The 1,648-nt window shown below is 48.3% G+C and overlaps 1 protein-coding gene across 1 annotated transcript; it reads left to right on the top strand.

Moving 5' to 3' along the window:
- The first annotated feature begins 5 nt into the window (after window positions 1-5).
- NOG (noggin) lies at window positions 6-903 on the top strand. The gene has a single exon (XM_010171146.1). It carries the CDS (start codon window positions 6-8, stop codon window positions 675-677), a length of 672 nt encoding a protein of 223 aa, XP_010169448.1. The 3' UTR covers window positions 678-903.
- Window positions 904-1,648: the final 745 nt, after the last annotated feature.

The following is a 1,648-nucleotide window of genomic DNA, read 5'->3' as shown; positions in this document are numbered from 1 at the left end:
CAAGGATGGATCATTCCCAGTGCCTTGTGACTATATACGCCTTGGTGGTTCTGCTGGGGCTCCGGCTGGAGCAGGGCGCCTGCCAGCACTATCTGCACATCCGACCGGCTCCCAGCGACAACTTGCCCTTGGTGGATCTAATCGAGCACCCGGACCCTATCTTTGACCCCAAGGAAAAGGATCTTAACGAGACCTTGCTAAGGAACCTCATGGGCGGACACTTCGACCCTAACTTTATGGCTATTTCCTTGCCCGAGGACCGGCTCGGAGTGGACGATCTGGCCGAGCTGGACTTGCTGCTCAGGCAGAGACCCTCGGGAGCGATGCCCAGCGAAATCAAAGGGCTGGAGTTTTACGACGGGCTGCAGCCGGGCAAGAAGCACAGGCTGAGCAAGAAGCTGCGCAGGAAGCTGCAGATGTGGCTCTGGTCCCAGACCTTCTGCCCGGTTCTATACACGTGGAACGATCTCGGCAGCCGCTTTTGGCCCCGGTATGTCAAAGTGGGCAGCTGCTACAGTAAAAGGTCTTGTTCAGTCCCCGAAGGCATGGTTTGCAAACCTGCCAAGTCCGTGCATTTAACGATCCTGAGGTGGAGGTGCCAGCGCCGGGGGGGGCAGAGGTGCACATGGATACCCATCCAGTACCCCATCATTTCGGAGTGCAAGTGCTCCTGCTAGGGCTGGCACTTACCTGCTCTCCCCCCTTCTCCAGCGGACTCACGTGGACCTTTGCTGCAACAGAAATAAAAGACATTTGCTTTCTGGTTAACGTTGTCATGCACTGTAACGTGTAGGAGAATGTATATTGTGTGTATATATGGCACCATTTTAATATACTATTAAAAGGTCAGTATTATACGTGAAATAATCAGCGTCTACTGTATTTTTAAGACTATTACCCTGATCGTTGCTAATGGGTTTTTTTGTTTTGTTTTGGGTTTTTTTTGTATTTATATTCCAGAGAGAAGTTGCTTCGCTTTGGCGAAGTAGGTTTTTTGTCCTTTTTTGTTTTGATTTTTTTTTTTTTAATACAAGGATTTAAAAAGACAAACCAAACTTTTTGATAAGAAAACGTTTTAAAACTATTTTCCATTATTCGGAAATTGTGTGCGTTTTTTGTTTGTTTGTTTGTTTTTTTCCTTTTTCCGTATGGACTTTAGATTTAAACTAAAAAAAAAAAAAAGAATAAACGCCTAGAGCACAATGTTATTGTAAATAGAACAGTTTGAATGACTTAATCGTATGTAAATGAAGAGTATCTGCTATTTATTCTTTATATTCTTGTAGTAAAAGTGCAGTGCAGAATTAAAGTCAACCACTAAAACACGAGCCGTTTGGATTCTGTTTGCTTTTTGGTTTGGCCACCTTCGGGGGGGCTTTCTTCTCCCTCCTCCTCCTCCACGCTCAGCGGGACGTTTCGTGGTGGCAGGAGGAGGTGGGAACCTGCTCACGACTCTGGGAGGAGGGAATCTTTGGCACTTCCACCCCAGGAACGCCACGGGGGATCTGGCCCCGCGTGTGGGGCCGGCGAGGAGCGGCTGCGCGGGGGGGTCCCGGCCCCACGCTGGCTGTGCCCCACGATCGCTGGGCTGGGCGCGATCGCTGGCAGCTGCTTTGGGATTTTTTTTATTATTTATTTATTTATTTTT

This window comes from Antrostomus carolinensis, unplaced genomic scaffold (assembly GCF_000700745.2).
Source record: "Antrostomus carolinensis isolate BGI_N321 unplaced genomic scaffold, ASM70074v2 scaffold7927, whole genome shotgun sequence".
NCBI lineage: Eukaryota > Metazoa > Chordata > Aves > Caprimulgiformes > Caprimulgidae > Antrostomus > Antrostomus carolinensis.
The sequence above is the reverse complement of the archived record's forward strand: the minus strand, read 5'-3'. Positions and strand labels throughout refer to the sequence as shown.